This window comes from Callorhinchus milii, unplaced genomic scaffold (genome assembly GCF_018977255.1).
Source record: "Callorhinchus milii isolate IMCB2004 unplaced genomic scaffold, IMCB_Cmil_1.0 Scaffold3, whole genome shotgun sequence".
In the NCBI taxonomy this organism is placed as follows: Eukaryota; Metazoa; Chordata; class Chondrichthyes; order Chimaeriformes; family Callorhinchidae; genus Callorhinchus; species Callorhinchus milii.
In genome coordinates this window covers 72432873-72446885 of record NW_024704744.1, presented here as the reverse complement: position 1 = coordinate 72446885, position 14013 = coordinate 72432873, and the positions used below count along the sequence as shown (strand labels likewise).

At 43.4% G+C, this 14013-nt stretch overlaps 1 protein-coding gene across 2 annotated transcripts in view; it reads right to left on the bottom strand.

Moving 5' to 3' along the window:
• rps6ka2 (ribosomal protein S6 kinase, polypeptide 2) overlaps positions 1-13834 on the bottom strand; it is a 133055-nt gene extending 119221 nt beyond the window's left edge. Inside the window, exons 1-2 of one of the 2 annotated variants that reach the window (XM_007894325.2) lie at positions 13706-13834; positions 13481-13531 (exon numbers count right to left, since the gene is read on the bottom strand). In XM_007894325.2, coding sequence (XP_007892516.1) covers positions 13481-13531; positions 13706-13750 — 96 coding nt within the window. In that variant the 5' untranslated portion in view covers positions 13751-13834. Of the gene's footprint in view, positions 1-12276; positions 12319-13480; positions 13532-13705 lie in introns of those variants that run through there. The other variant, XM_042333577.1, reaches the window with a different exon arrangement.
• Positions 13835-14013: the final 179 nt, after the last annotated feature.

Here is a 14013-nt window from a genome sequence, read left to right as displayed (position 1 = left end):
TAATATATCTCGGACAATGTTCCTTCAGAGATGTCTCCTTTCGAGGCTGAGGCGTCTCCCAGTTATCTACTATATCTCAGAGCAGATCCCACCACACTGGGAGCTCAGTACATTCAAGATTCACTTATGCTTGAAACAGTTTCATTGTATAGCTGCTACCTTCATTAACAAAGATGGGTATTTGGCTCAGTATCCTTCAATGCAGGTGAATTTGCTGATGTGGAGCACAATTTCTCAGGCAGTCAATCATGCATTTGTCGTCTGTTCTGTTTCAATTGAAAATTATCCGTTGTTCTTTATCAGTGTTATATGGCGGACGTGTCACAGGCAGTATATTAAAATGCTGGGATGAGGACCTTACATTTAGTGGGCATCAACGTACTGCTTCATTTGGAGAACAGATTAGTGCAAGTTAGTGGTATTTCTTAATAAAGAACAAGAAACACAACTGGGGACTCCTAGTGAAACAGAAGCATGATAATCACCCACTGTGGGAACTCCACTCCAATGTACTTCTGAAGTAGAATTCAATCGGAATTCTAACAGGATACCTTAAGGAATTCCATTAAAAAAAATGCAAATTAGTCCCAATTATTTCCAAGTTAACGGTCGAATTCTGCTCATTTCTAAATCCAAAAAGGGAAATGTGGCAAAATGCACAGAGCAGAAAGGAGGTCAGCTCACATCAATAAATTGACTGCCCAGAGCTCATGGTTTCAGTGAAATATAATGGCGATATCGACAATTTCTTCCTTTGGTTCACTTCTCCCATGTTCTCACTGGACTCCATTAAACACAGAAACCACAACTCACTATCCACTTCCCCATCTATTAATATAATGAAATATTAACAAAAAATAAAATCCAAGTTCCCCTTGAAAATCCCACAGATTATGTAGGATAATAGATAATCCTTTGGATTTGTGCAATAAAACCAAACAGTCATAACAAGTTTATATCAAAATCCAAGACAAATTATTAATGCAGGATAAAATTGTACAGACCTATTAGAGATCTTCCTTAAATTCCTTATAATAAAAGCATAAACCGTATAGAATTGGATTGCATCCTACAAGAGGCAACAGAACCCTTCAGAATAATTTTAAAAAGGTCATGATCCTTATCAACTTTTAAACTAAATAATCATCAGGGGAATAAAGCCAGGCCAGTTTGTTTTTTGCATTAATAAATAAGCAATTCACGTCACTATGTCATGGAATTCAGGAAATAAATAAGCATGTACCAAAGTCTCTATCATTTTAAGCAAGACAGTAATTTATTTTGCTGATTTTCTTGCTTCCTCTTCTCCTGAAATTTCTTTTTTTCCTGGGATACATTTCCTCAGATGTTGCAGCCCTTCATCACCTTGCACTAGTCATTCTTCCTGCGTGAGCAGGGACAGCAAGCGTCAGAGAGCTGTTCTCCACAAGTTCACCACAGCCCAGTGGCATCCAGCCACACCCAATGCTCCACCATTGCCCCCGCCACCCCCATACCTCTTTGTGGCCTGATTCAACATACACCGCACAAGGTGCCCCAAGTGCCAAGTGAACAGTATAGCCTGGACCCAAGTGAAGTGAGTGAAGCTAAACACATCAGATTTAGAGTTATTGAGAGAAAATGGTCACAACAAACACGTTCAACAAAGTGTCAGCAAGTGGTAGGTAGGATCTACATTTATTGTTATCAATAGTGACTTTCGCCACACATACACACACAGTCCCGTCTATCTATCACCCACCAACACACATACACATCCCCGCTTTCTATCCACACACACACACACACAACCTGTACCAAGAACAGGTCTAAGGATAGGTGAAATATTTTTCAGAGTGGAAGAATAAATAGAAGGTCCTGTATCCAGTCTACTTTAATGCATTAACACACACAGAAGGTTCAGAGTTGTTGCCCACCATGAAGCATTGCCTGAGAGGTGACTGAAATTAAGCAGGCAAAACGCCTTAAAGGTGGGTAAAAGCAAAGACCTCAGAGTAACATAGCTCATCGGAGCAGGACATACAGCTGCTCACATTTTCCTCCACTGGTTTTAATTTGAACAAGTGTTTCAAAGCAGTTCTGCACTGTGACACCAGATGTTATAATGGACTATTGATCCAAAGCTGTCAGCCACAGATAAATCACAGCTAATTGAAGAGAGTAGGTTATACTGTTCTACCAATACACTTCATACAAAGTCAGAAAGGTCTTGGAACTGGGAGTGACATGGGCATATTTGTTATTTTCAGTTTTGTGTTTTTTGCTGCACTTACACCTGATGGCCGCCAAGTCAAAATAGTGCTGTGGCATTGTGCATCACAGAGCACCTATGTATGTATGCACACACTGCAGTTACACCTGGTGGCTGCGCAATGTGCTATGGCATCCTGCATCATAGAGCTCGCACATAGCCAATCGGTGGGAACAAAATAAAGAACACAGACAACAGCAACAACATTACATTTTTAAAGCACCAAGTCCTCCCACTGAGTCCTCCCAAAAGGAGTCGTCCCAGCTGAGTATAGATAAACACGAAATGTCCTTGTGTGTTAATCTACATTCCGTATTGGATCCTTTGGTTGCAAGCATAGCTGCAACGGGTATAGTTAGTACACAATACAACAACAACAACAAGATTCCATTTATTGAGCGCCTTTCACGTCGGGAGGACGTCCCAAGGCGCTGGACAGTTGGGTCAGGACTCGAGCAAGGGGGAAATGGTCAGGGTGAGGGGAGGGAAGGGCGGGGGCGAGGAAGGGGTAGAGAGTTGAGAGGGGAGCTGAAGGCACAGTCAAAGAGAAAGGTCTTGAGACCGGCCTTGAAGGAGGAAAGGGAGGAGGCGGCGAAGGCACTGAGGGATAGAGTTCCAAAGCCTAGGGGCTGAGAGGCTGAAGGCCTGGCCACCGTTGGTAGGGTGGTTGGGGCGGGGGGATGTGGAGCAGACCAGAGCCAGAGGAATGGAGGATACGGGCAGGTAGGTAGGGGGATAGTAGGTCGGAGAGGTAGGAGGGAGCAAGGCCGTGAATGGCCTTGTAGGCGAGGATGAGGATCTTGAATTCGATCCTCTGGGGGATGGGAAGCCAGTGGAGGTGAGCGAGGGCGTGATGGGTGTGATGTGGTCCCGAAGCCTGGTGTGGGACAGTACACGAGCTGTAGAGTTCTGAATGACCTGCAGCTTGTGGAGGGAGGTGCCGGGAAGGCCGGCGAGGAGAGAGTTCCCAAAGTCCAGCCTTGAACCAATAATTTGAACCCGTCTCTCACTCCTCTCTCACCACTATTATAACCCACGTGAAACCCATCATCTGCTCCCTCAACCCCACTCCTACCCCTCTTCTTATCTCCCAGCTCCACCTCCTTGCCCCTCTACTCACAGACATCAACCTTTCCCTCTCCACTAGCACCATTCTCACCTCTTTAAAAATGTCCGTCATCGCCCCTCTCCTCAAAAAACCTTCTTTGTACCCATTTCTGCACTTAAACTACCACCCCATTGCCAACCTCCATTTTCTTTTTCAGATCCTTGAACAAGTCCTTTCTTCCCAGTCTCACTCCTTCTTCTCCCGCGACTCACTCTACGAATCCCTCCAATTGGGTTACCGTGCCAACCACAGCACAAAAACAATATTGGTCAAAATGACACATGACATTTTGTCCATCTGTGACCAGGGCTCCCTTTACTTCCTTGCCTCCTTGACCTCTCTGCTGCCTTTGATACTGTTGACCACTCTATCCTCCTCCACCACCTCTCCTCAACCTTCAAAGTTCTGTCCTCGAGTGGTTCAGATCCTACCTCTCACACCGTCTCCACTTTATCTCCACAAACGCCTTCTCCTGTCTCATACGGCACTCCTCTGGGTTCTATCATTGGTCCTCTCCAACTTATACATGCTCCCTCTTGGTGACATCATCCTCAGACATGGGGTCAACTTCCACATACATGCAGATGATACCCAACTCACTCTCTCTCTCTACCTCCACCCTCAACTCCAGGACCACTGTTGTACTGACAGGATGCATGTCAGACGTCAAACCCTGGATTAGAGCTAACTTTCTACAGTTAACCATCAACAAGACCGAGGCCTTACTGATTGGCACCTGTCAACCCCTCCACACCTCAGGCACTGGCAGCATCACCATCCAAGGATGCACACTCCACCTTACTAAACCAGTCTGGAGCCTTGGCATCTTGTTTGACCCTCAACTGTCCATTCTACCCCACATCCATGCCATGACCCGCTCTGCCTTCCACCACCTTTGCAACATTACCCGGCTTCACCACCGCCTCAGCCACCGAAACCCTCATCCACGCATTCATTACATCTAATGCAATGGGTACAGCTAGTACACAATAATTCGAACCCATCTCCCACTCCTCTCTCACCATCATTATAAGCCCCACGAAACCCACCTTCTGCTCCTTTGGCCACCCTCCTACCCTCAACCTTTCCTGATCCCAATCCCGTGCTCGAGACCAAATCCCTGACTGTCCAGTGCCTTGGGATGGCCTCCAAATGCAAAAGGTGCTATACAAATGTAATTTTGTATTGTATTTCACAGTGCCACCATTAATAATAATAATAATAATCCTTGCATTTGATATAGCGCTTTTCACGTCGGGAGGACGTCCCAAAGCGCTTCACAGAACACACTGTAAAGTGAATTGACTGTATATTTGTGGGCGAACGCGGCAACCAATTGCGCACAGCAATGTCCCACAAACAGTCGTAGATTGAAAATGACCTTTTTTTTTATTATTGTTTTTGGTTTTGGAGGGATTATTATTAGGCGTGTGGAGTAAGGAAACTTGCCCAAGGTTTCGCCCTCTGCCTGGAATTGAACTCAGATCTCTCGCTTGCAAAGCGAGTGCTCTAACCACTAACCATTATCCAGACATTAGAATATTGTTAATGTACACAAATTAATTCCTAGAAATCAATTCTGTATCAAATAGGTTCAAAACTGAATAAAGCCATCGCTAAAAAAAAACCAATTCATTTGAAGGTTGTAATCTTGTCCAGAAATAGAGAGGGACGTTGTACACTGCTCAGACATTCACCTCACTCGCACTCAACATGATCTGAACTTTAGAATTACTCCCACATCTGTCACTCAGCTGGAAACATTTGCTCCAGGTCTTACTTATTTTCTGGGAGACTGTCTAAAGATCTAAGTTCCTACTCCCAGTTTCTCGTTATTCTCAAGGAGACTTGACACGATGCCTCCGTTACCAAGTTCTCTCATTTCATTCACTACTCAGCTCTTCAAATAAATCCCAAGTCATTCTGTCCAAAGGCTTCACTCCTCAAATAGCTGATCACAACCATGCCTGTAACTGCACTCGGGGATACTGTTCTGAGACTGCCATTTACTAAGCAACTTTGTCCCCAGAGCTCTGATAATTGTTTGCAATTTAATTTTCTGCAGAAATAGCACAGTCAAAATACAATGAACTGACCAAAACATTGGTGCCGCCAACACACAGCCACACACAATGCATTCACTGTGTCACGTTAGCCAGTTTCAACTGACAGGGTCTACAAACTCTAATCTAATTCTAATGGTAACTTTACAAACCTCTGTCTTGCAAATATTCCCTCAGTATATGGAAGTCACTACACTTACCCTCTTTACAAAGAACCTTTTGAATTTTCGGTGAGGCAGTCTCATCATTCTCCTGCTCATAATGACAGAAAACTGCTGCGGAAACTCAGAGAAAGCTTCCCAACCAGATAAACATGTTTCATCTTTGTTCCTAATACTCTCTGTGACCCGCTTAGCTCAATACGTCACGACACACACAAGCTCTAATGTGGTAATTCAAAGAGGGAGTTATAGCACATCACTAACATCGAGTAAGGTCCAAATGTCAGCACATTTATTAGGAACAAAGCATTTAGCACAGACCAATATCTATTTTGAACAGCACATAATAGCTACTGATCTTTTTCCTCTTAGGAAGAGAGAAGGGAATGGATAAGATGAACAATTTGACTTACTCTCCCACAGCCTGCTGCTGGCACTGCATCTTGAAAGAACACCAGCAAAATTGATGCTTAATGTAACAGCTGAAAGACTACATCAGTCCAACCGACTCTGGGGACATTGCTGCTGCCTGAATTCAAGGGCTTGGAAGATTGCTTCCATCTCTAATCACTCTGATTCTCATTGATTTTGTGCTTCAAACTGAGCTATATTCTGTTGCGGAAGAAAAAAAATGGCTGACTGATGAGGGGAAGGCACTTATGTGATTAGTTTTTTTGGAGTGTAGTGACTGTTACACATACAAAAGCGCTGAAGCTAACCTGTATTACTAGAATGCTATGAACCAAATTTTTGTTTTCGGTGACTTTGGATGAAGGAAGAATCCTGGCCAGGACGTAATAGAACATTACAGCACTGAAACAGGCCAATCTGTTTCAGCCACGCTAGTCCAGGTTATTAAGTCAGAGAAAGTGCCATGAGATTTTTAAAATGAACCATCAGAACAAGCAAATGCTTAACATCGGTTTCAAAGTGCAACACCTCCAATCCCCTCAGTGCTGCACTGGAGCATCAGCCTGGATTACAAGGACGAGTTCCCACATGGGTCTCAAACTCACAACCTTCTGACCCAGAGGTGAAAGTGCTGCCCAGCTGAGTCAAGTGGTCAGAACGTTACTGCTGGATTATTGAAGGGCTTCACTGAAAATGAATACCCGAGAAGCAACAAGAGATTAAATCAAATTGTGTCCTCCAGTAACCTGTTGATATTATCTCATAGTTTTGTGAACTCTCATTACAGGAACAAGTTCTGTGGGATTATGCAGACAAGCCTGTGTTGCAATGGCACTTAAAATAAGTTTATGCATCGATTTTTTTAATATAATATTTAATCCAATTTCCTTCTATTTTAGGTTCCAATTCCTGCTGCTATGGTTCAAAGTGGAGTCCACGGTGAATTCAGTTTTAACGCTCTGGACTGGGATTTATTGGAATAGAAACAACATTTGCCTCCAATGCACAGCTGTGCTTCCTCTAGTGCCCCAGCTTGGAACTGTTTAACCAACTCTTCTCTCTTGTGATCAAGCCCAAAACTGGATTACTGCTCCCTTCACTGGTCAAACTCAGAACCAGCTAGTCCCAATCAACTTGACAGCCTCCAGGTTTAAAACCCAAGTCAATACTGGGATTCACACAAAGTGTGACATCTCAGGATCACACTAGTTTTGCAAAATATGAATTTGGTAAGAAGACAGAGAACATTATGTGACTAATGAAGCATTAGAAGTGAAAACTCAAAGCTTTGGAACCTTGTGAGCTAAAATCTGTTGAGTAAAACTATATCAATACCGGTCGTACAAAATGTTCTTACACCTTACATATTCTCATATAGTTCCTAGCGTTCGGAGACACAACAACAATGACTTACATTTGTATAGCGCCTTTCATGTCAGGAGGATGTCCCACATGGCACTATCCCACATGAAGAGGGCAATATAAATGCAAGTTGTTGTAGCTATAAATAGGAAAATATGTGCATACATGGAGACATGATCACAAAACTCACATGTGCATGCTACGATCATAATAAAAGACAAAAGGATGCTAATATTTTGACCAAAACCATCATTTTCTGCAAGTTATACTTTATTCCTTCAGCTACGCAGCCCAGAATCCTGTGCTTAATGCTGCGACCACAATGTGTGTGAAGGTTTTAAAGTGACTCCAACTTTAACAGCATCTTTCAGTCACAAAGACCTCATTAGTTTGAATGGTGTTATACTGCCCTCTTCTGACTAATAATAGTAATAATAAACCTTGCATTTGATTATAGCGCCGTATCATGTCTTCGAAACGTCTCAAAGCGCTTCACAGAATATACCTTAAACTATTAATTGCACTAATCAAATACTGTAGCAAGATGCACAGAAAAAGCTGAAAGTGAAAAATATGTAGCTTCAAGTAAAGCTGGAACTGAGGGAGTAAAAGTCCTTTCTCTTCTCCCTTCCCTCACCACACCTATGCAGTCCTGATGCAACTGTTTTTTTTATTTAACACATCACATCAGGTGCCTCGTGAAGTTGCTACTCTTCATATCTGAACCTTGGTAGCAAGGGGCTTAAACTAATCAAACCATAGGGGATCCTAGGAGAAGCTAACTCTGCCTTTATACACCCTTTCTATTAGAGATCTTTAGATAAGGAGAGGAAAAATACATTTGAGTGGATTTATTTCACTTTCCTAACCTTTACAGCATCTTTTAATTTACATAGCACTTTTGACGTCAAAGGACATCCCAAGGTGCTCAGGCCAATTGTATTACTGCAATAATGCCATGGCTGAGATTAGCTACCTCAGTATAAAAGGGGAATCAAAACTAGATTCCCCTTAATACTTCCAAAATGCATTTATTCCATGTTTTTGTAAGCTATGTGGGTGTAGTTTGCTCTCTATTATGCTGAATGGTGGCAAACTTGGGTTAAAGCAAAGCACATTATATAGAAATGCAGTAGTGCGTGAGTATTAACAAAAGTGTTGCTTGATTTCTTAGATTATGGAAATGTGATGGATAATGGTTCCTACTTCTCATTGAAAAGATGCTTCATAATTAAACCACAGATTTCCAAAATGTGCCCTTTGTTACCATTGCAGATGTAAAGGTGTAACAGTGTTAAAAGGGAAAACCATGATGGTGTTTGTGAGGCGGATGGGGAATTGTTGATGAGAGAGTGTATCAAGACAAACCTGTCTGGAAGACTAATGTCGTCCTGGAGAAATTGAACTTCTGAAGACATACCTAGTAACTTTATAAAACTTTCCAGAGAACAACACATTAGAACAACAACAACTTGCACTTATATATGCACCTTCCACACAGGGTAGCGCCTCAGAGCCCTTAATAGTGGCGGAGCCTGACTCCAAGTCGGGGGGACGGGCAGGGGAGAGGGGGGAGGTAGCCGTAAGCATGGTTGAAGAGGAAGGTTTTTAGGTGGGACTTGAAAGAAAGGAGAGAGGAGACAAATCAGAGGGATTGAGGGAGTGTGTTCCAGAGTTTTGGGGCATAGCGGCTGAAAGCATGACCTCCGATGATGGGGCGGAGAGTGCGAAGGATGAGCAGGAGACTGGTGGCAGCGGAGCGGAGGCTCCGGTTGGTTGGTTGGGGAATGAGGAGGTCAGTGAGGTAAGGAGGTGCCAGAGAGTGAATGGATTTGGACATGAAAGTGAGGACCTTGAAGTCAATCTGTCTGGTGATGGGGAGCCAGTGGAGCCTGGCAGAACTGGTGAGATGTGGGTATGGAGTTTGATCTGGGTCAGTATGTGGGCAGCAGAGTTTTGAATGAGCTGGATCTTGTGAATGGTGGAGCTGGGGAGATCGGCGAGGAGTGTGTTTGAGTAATCCAGGCGGGAGGTGACAAACAAATGCACAAGGGTTTGGCAGCATTTGGGGTAAGGTACGGTTGGAGACAGGCAATGTGGCGGAGGTGGAAGAAAACGGTCCTGGTCAGGGACCGGATGTGAGGGAGGAAGGACAGCTGGGGGTCAAACCGGACCCCTAGTTTGCGCACTGGTTCGGTGAGTACGAGGGAGACCCCAGGGAGCTTGAGGAGTTTAGATCCGCAGGAGTGAAGACATTGACGGGAGCCAAGGAGTATGGCTTCTGTCTTGTCCATATTCAGCTGCAGGAAGTTTACACTTGTCCAGGCCTTGATATCTGCCAGACAAGGTGATATAACATCGGCGACTTGGAGTTGGTACTGGAGGAGGCAAAGTAGATTTATGTGTCATCCGCATACATGTGGAAGTTTACCTCGTGTCTGCAGATGACATTGCCCAGAAGGAGCAAATAGATAATGAAAACAGGAGAGCCAAGGATAGAGCCCTGAGATACCCTGCAAGTGACTGGGCAGGGGCGGGAGGAAAAACCATTGGCTAAGATGAAATGGAGGAGTTAGTTAAGTAGGACTTGAACCATATGAGTGCAGTCCCACTAAGGTAGATGAGGAAGGAGAGCCAATGGAGGAGGATGGCGCGGTCGACTGTGTCGAACGCGGCAGAGAGATCCAGGGGGATGAGGAGGCAGAGGGAGCCCTGCTCACAGATAGAGAGAATGTCATTTGTGACTTTGACGAGTGCTGTCTCTGTGCTGTGGACAAGGCAAAAACCAGACTGCAGGGGCTCGAGGAGGGAGTGGAGGGAGAGGTGTGACCGAAGTTGGCCTGCAACAATGAGTTCCACAATAGGGAACAAAATCTGATAAGAAATAAAAAGTGAGCATAGAAAAAACATTGTTCAACAAAAAAGAAAGCAAACTTGGACATGTACAATAATTACAATCATTATCCTTACATTTGGTATAGTGCTTTCACATCAAGAGGATGCTCCACAGGCTATACTGCAATGTTGAGCGATTGCGTGTTTTGTGAGCAGAGGCACATATGAAAGGTTTTGCAAGCCTACACATCCCTGAGTTACAGTATAAATTTCAGTTAACACACAGTCAAAAAGCTTTTTAAGAGGCTGTACTCTTTATAAACATTTCTATGTTGAAGCAACAACCTGTTTTGATGATAACAGTTCTGGGGCTCAGAATTAGAAATATCTAATGTCAAATCTGTGGGGTGTCAGTTTCATGCATTCTTAAAAGATGCTCATTGGGGTCTAAGAAAAAAGTGACAACCTGGAATCCACAAGGTTTGTAAACATTGGAATTCTGCCAGTAGCTCCAAGTGCACTAAATGCAAGCAAGAACTCGGCTCCAAATTTCCAGAGCTCCCACGTTGTCAGAGTTATCTGTCAGGATTTAATATATACAAACCCTTACTGAAACCAGGAAGCAAATCTTACATCTTGGACCCCATTGTCCACAAACAACACAACTCTTAAATTTCCATTCCCAGGATGGACAGTTGGGCAGGCAGTTGGTGTGGAGGATGGAATTGATGCTTATCTACTGTTAAGATATTTGTAAAGTAGTGCTTAGGGTGGATAGTTGAGAGTGCAAAATAGGAATATTTACCATTTCATTGAGTTGCACTCTCATGGCTGACACAAAATGTGAAGAGACTCCACATTCAAAATTTCAATAACTAAATGCAATGGATGTGGTCATATTGAATTCTTCACACCTGTGAGGCACAAAATGTATTACTCTTATTTAGGTCCTTGCCAATCAAGTGAATCTTTCTTTTAAAAAAAGTTTTATAATCAATTGACTGGAAACATCAAGAGTGTGGGTCTCGCTGGTGACAGCCCTTCCCCCTCTCCCTCCTTTCATGCTCACAAAACACACTGTACTGAAGGATTCCAGTATTTCAAAGTATTTGCGAAATACCAATGTCACACATAGAGTGAGCTGAACCAAAACAGGACATGGTCCCAAAATATTGCAGAACACATGCAGCTGTGGTCATTTCACAATCATAGAATCATAGAGCACGGAAGGAGGCCATTCGGCTCATCGTGTCTGTGCCGGCTCTTTGAAAAGAGCTATCCAATTCAATCCCATTCCTCCGCTCTCTCCCCATAGCCCTGCAAACTTGTCCTACCCAAATAATTATCTACTTCTCTCTTAAAATTTGTTATCAAATCGGCTTCCACCACCTTTTCAGGCAATGCATTCCAGATCCAAACAACTCGCTGTATGAAAAACAAATTCCTCACCTCCCCTCTGTTTCTTTTAACAACTATTTTAAATCTGTGTCCTTAGGTTACCTACCCACCCACCAGTGAGAATAGTTTCTCCTTGTTCACCCTATCAAATTCCCTCATAATTTTGAAAACTTCTATTAAGTCTCCTCTTAACCTTCACTGCTGCAAGAAGAATAATCCTAGCTTCTCTAGCCTCTCCTGATAACTGAAGAGAAGAAGGGATAACTGAAGTCCCGCATTCCTAGTACTATCCTGGTAAATCTCCTTTGCACCCTCTCCAATGCCTTGACATTTTTCCTAAAGTGTGGTGCCCAGAACTAAACAAAGAACTAAACACTAACCTCTAGCTGAGGCCTAACCAATGTTTTATACTGCTCCATTAGCTCCCCATTTACCAGCAAATAGAGTTCAAGATCCTCATCCTAACCTTCAAATCCCTCCACGGTCTTGCCCCACCCTACCTCTGCAAACTCCTCAAACCGTACCATCCTGGCTGCTACGTTTGCTGAGTGGGCATCGGCCTGCTTCACGTCCTCCACCCTATCCTCGGCAGTTGGGCTTTTAGCCTCGCTTCTCCCATTCTCTGGAACTCTATCCTAGAGTACTTCTGACTCACCCACTCCCTCACTCAAGCCCTTCTTCTCTTACCATGATTTTGGTGATCCTTCCCTTCCGCACTCGTCTCCCACCACCAGCTTGAGGGCCAAAAAGGACAGCCTTGGGGAGACATACTACTGAAGTGAAAGACACTTTAAAAGTGTAAATTTGTATTGATAAACGGTATTCAAATCAAATGGAACAAAGGCATTCTGATACGCAAATAAAATATCATTTGAGACGTCAAATCAGGAGGTAATGAAGGTGCGAATGACCAAGGTGTAAAAGTTGATATTCCCCTTTCAGACACGGAGACAGTGAACAAATGACCTCTTTTCATTTCTCCTTTTCAGTTCACTAAAATGTAAAGGTCAAAACTGCTTTGGGATTTCAGTGAAGTGAAACAAAACAAGGTGAAGTGAAACAAAACCCAGCACACAGGAACACCAGAAAATCCCACTGCTATTTCGTGGTGCACTTGATTTTCAAAGGAGGAACTCAGCTCCAGGACTAAAGTAAAATATAAAAGCATAAGGCTCCAATCACTATTTCATTCAGCTATGCAAGCCTCGAGTTGGTGGATAGTTCAGACCCTGGAATATATTTTGTAATTTCACAATGTTATGATACTTAACCAACTATTCTTGGAGTGGGTGGGGTGGGGGGGGGGGGTTGTTGAGGGGGGAGGAAGAGGCACTCATTGGCTGGACTTGGAGGGCAGACTGGTCATTGGGGCAGGAATTCTTTCCACCCAGTTTATGTTAATCTTGCAAGTCAAGGCCGTAATGTATAGAGTACCTCGAAAAGCAGCAGGAGATTTGCCAGATAGTACTCTCATTGACAAGCTATCTAGTTTTCATTGGTAGAAGGCTAGCAGTACCCTACCAAAGAATCTGAGGTCCCCAAGTCTTAGCTCTCGTTAATTTGCTCCAAATATTGTACAGAATGAAGCAAGTAGGGTCCATCCTCTCAGGAAGAGAGTTTGCATTCCATTCCAGACATGGACATTTTCAATGTATCAAATCCCTGAGCCAATAAGTTTCCTCATAAACAATGCAATTCACATAAAGAATGTCCAAAGATAAAGCAAAAACTGTGTTCACACAATCCTACACAACAAGGAGAGTATTTAAACTGAGAAATGCATCACACAAACAACTGAGGGCTCAGTGAACACAACTGTGACAACAGTGAAACAGATCATCGGTGGCAGTTTTTCCAGATAGATAATGAAAAGGCTGAAAGTTCATCTTACCTTTTCAAACTCATCATTATGGAGGTTCTCTTTCCATGGCAGCTCGTTTCCCTATTGTGGTTTTGAATGAAAGCAAACACAGGGCAACATATCAGCCTTCCTTAGATTAACAACGATTGCCCATACTGTAGCGCACCCCACCCATTACACCCATAGGATGCTCTTTTATAAACGTTAAAGTACAAACGTCTACATGAAAGACAAGTATTCAGTTCAGTAACTCACCGCTTTCCTTTGTTTTCTGCTGGGAAACATTAAAAGTCTCCACATTTTTAACGAAAGAACTGCAGTATTTCCAGCACAGTGTACCGTCCTACCATTGAAAAAGAACTTGAATACTTTGCCTTGAGAGCTACTGCCAGTTGGGCCACAGGAAATTATGCAATTTCCACAAAACCTCGAACTTCAGTGATAAAAAAAAGTAGGTTCCTGCAAATGATAAAAAGCAAGGTCGTCTGCTCCTACACAAGTATTGTACATCTAGTGAAAATAATGCACTCACTGTATCTTAATCACAGCTTCTGTACTTGTAC